General features: G+C 40.3%; 1 protein-coding gene across 1 annotated transcript in view; it reads left to right on the top strand.

Moving 5' to 3' along the window:
* The window catches only part of LOC101863822 (neprilysin-1), a gene marked incomplete in the record, with an annotated part of 31,164 nt that extends 30,491 nt beyond the window's left edge, over positions 1–673 (top strand). Inside the window, 1 exon segment of the mRNA XM_013083793.1 lies at positions 563–673. Coding sequence (XP_012939247.1) covers positions 563–673 — 111 coding nt within the window.
* Between the last annotated feature and the right edge of the window lie 1,577 nt (positions 674–2,250).

Raw genomic sequence — 2,250 nt, 5'->3', positions numbered from 1 at the left:
CCCCCACCCCCCTTCCTTAAAGACGCAAGCCAAGGGCGTGCATGTCTCTCCTAAATGGAAAAAACGACGGTGGTCACAAACTGAAAATCGTGAGGGCACCAATTCTGAACGCTTGTTGACTCATCACCGTATTTCTGTTCAACTGTTGGTTGAGTATTATTGTTAGATTTACCGTTCAACAACGCTTAACAATAAACCACCTGTCAAACAATTTGAATATTATGAAGTTGTGAGTCCACAAGCTTTTAAAATTGGCACCCTCACAATTTCCAGTTTGTAACTGCCGTCGTTTTTCCCCTGTGCTCTTCGTCTCTTACAGCACTCAAGGCCAGGACCATCCTTATACAACCAGTCCCCCCCCCCCCCCCTTCATTACCTCTGTCTTTAATTTACTTTCTTTCTCTCTATCTCTACCTCTGTCTTTCTGTCCCTGACTTCCTAATTCTCTCCCTTTCTCTCTCTCTCTCTCTCTCTCTTTACTATTGCTGTTGTTGCTGTAGTTACTATTGTTATTATCATTGTTAAAATTATTATTATTATCATCATCACTATATCCCCTCAGGCGTACCGCACGTGGGTGTCGTCCCAGGGCAAGCCGGAGCCTGGACTACCTGGTCTCAACTACACCGACAATCAGCTGTTCTTTATCAACTTTGCTCAGGTCAGTGGATAGATAGATGGATGGATAGATAGATAGCTGGGTGGATGGAAGGAGGGATGGATAGATAGGATTGCACTGTATACTTCCTGGGAAGTCGAGAATGATTCTGAGTGTGGTGGGGTCTGCTGGGGTAATTCGTGTAGTGATAAGACAGGTAATACAACACATAGAGCATTCTGATCAACGGGGATATTAAAATTTGATGAATGCTATTTATAATAATAATAATAATAATAATAATAATAATAATAATAATAACAATAATAGAATAACAATAATAACAATAACAATAATAACAATAATAATAATAATAATAATAATATTTTCTTGTTATTATTGTTATAACATTATCATTATCATTATCATCATTATCATTATCATTTCTATCATCATCGTTATCTGCATCATCATCATCATCATCATCATCATCATCATCATCATCATCATCATCATCATTAATATCGTTATCTTGACAATGTGCTTCTCTCTCCCCCAATTGGCTCCTGCTTGGTGAGCAGAGTCACTGTGTGGTGGCACGTGACCAGTACGTCATCCAGCTCGTCATGTCGGACCCTCACGTGCCCGGCCCATTCAGGTGAGTGACTTAAGATGGTCTGGGTACTCGCCACCAGTCAGGTTTACCGTGTCTTGTGTACACGTCATATTGTGTATATCTGTGGCGTCGGTGACCTTGTGGTAAGATTACCGGACTCGTAATCGTGAGGTTGAGGGTTTGGGGGTTCGGGGGTTCGAGCCTCAGCTCGGTCCGACGTTCTGCCCCCCTGGTTTTAAGCACCCCGCATAATTTAGCAAAATTTGATCATTTTTGCGTAGTTTCTGATTATTTTCCTTTATCATTCTGTGCTACAATTAACAGAATCGCATAATTTCACATTTTTGGGCTCAGTTTGCATAATTTCAGAATTTTTCTTGCATGAAACGACAGGGACAGGACGTTGTGTCCTCGGTAAAAGCACTTTACACGAATTTCCCATTTGGCTCAGTCCTTTCGCAGATGGGCGTTAAACTCGGAGGCCCCGCCTCTTAAATAACCTAATAGTGTTAATAAAGGCGTTAAACCCGTACCATTTCACCCTTTTCACCATCAGTCAGGTTTATCGTGTGTTGTGAGCATGTCATATGTGAGGCAGCGTGGTGGAATCAGGCTCTCGTCAAAATAATGAAAGTGAAGAAACTTGCATTTTTCCGCAGGTTTGTGAATTTTTTTCAAATTTATGTTTTTTTGGCTCTACACCTTTCGTGCCCATTAAAGAACTAATTGATGTGTGGATTTTTTTCTGAAAAACCTTGATTAAAGGCACAAAGTACATTTTGTGTTACCACAGACTCTTAAGCTAATGGAATAACTAATCTTTGGCGGCCATTTTCTCACTAATTTTACATCTGAAAACAGGTGACTCCCACCTCCTTCTTTCGCAAATATCTCGACTTGCATTCAAGATAAATGGATATTTCTTTAATCCAAAGAAAGACAAATGAACAAGCTTTAGGATGATACCAATAACTCTACATGCCCAGAAATTGACGAAAGCCTGATTCCACCACACTGTGACACATATATATATATA

Source organism: Aplysia californica, unplaced genomic scaffold, assembly GCF_000002075.1.
Source record: "Aplysia californica isolate F4 #8 unplaced genomic scaffold, AplCal3.0 scaffold00255, whole genome shotgun sequence".
Taxonomy (NCBI): domain Eukaryota; kingdom Metazoa; phylum Mollusca; class Gastropoda; order Aplysiida; family Aplysiidae; genus Aplysia; species Aplysia californica.
Note: the sequence above shows the minus strand (reverse complement) of the source record. Positions and strands in the feature narration are given on the sequence as shown.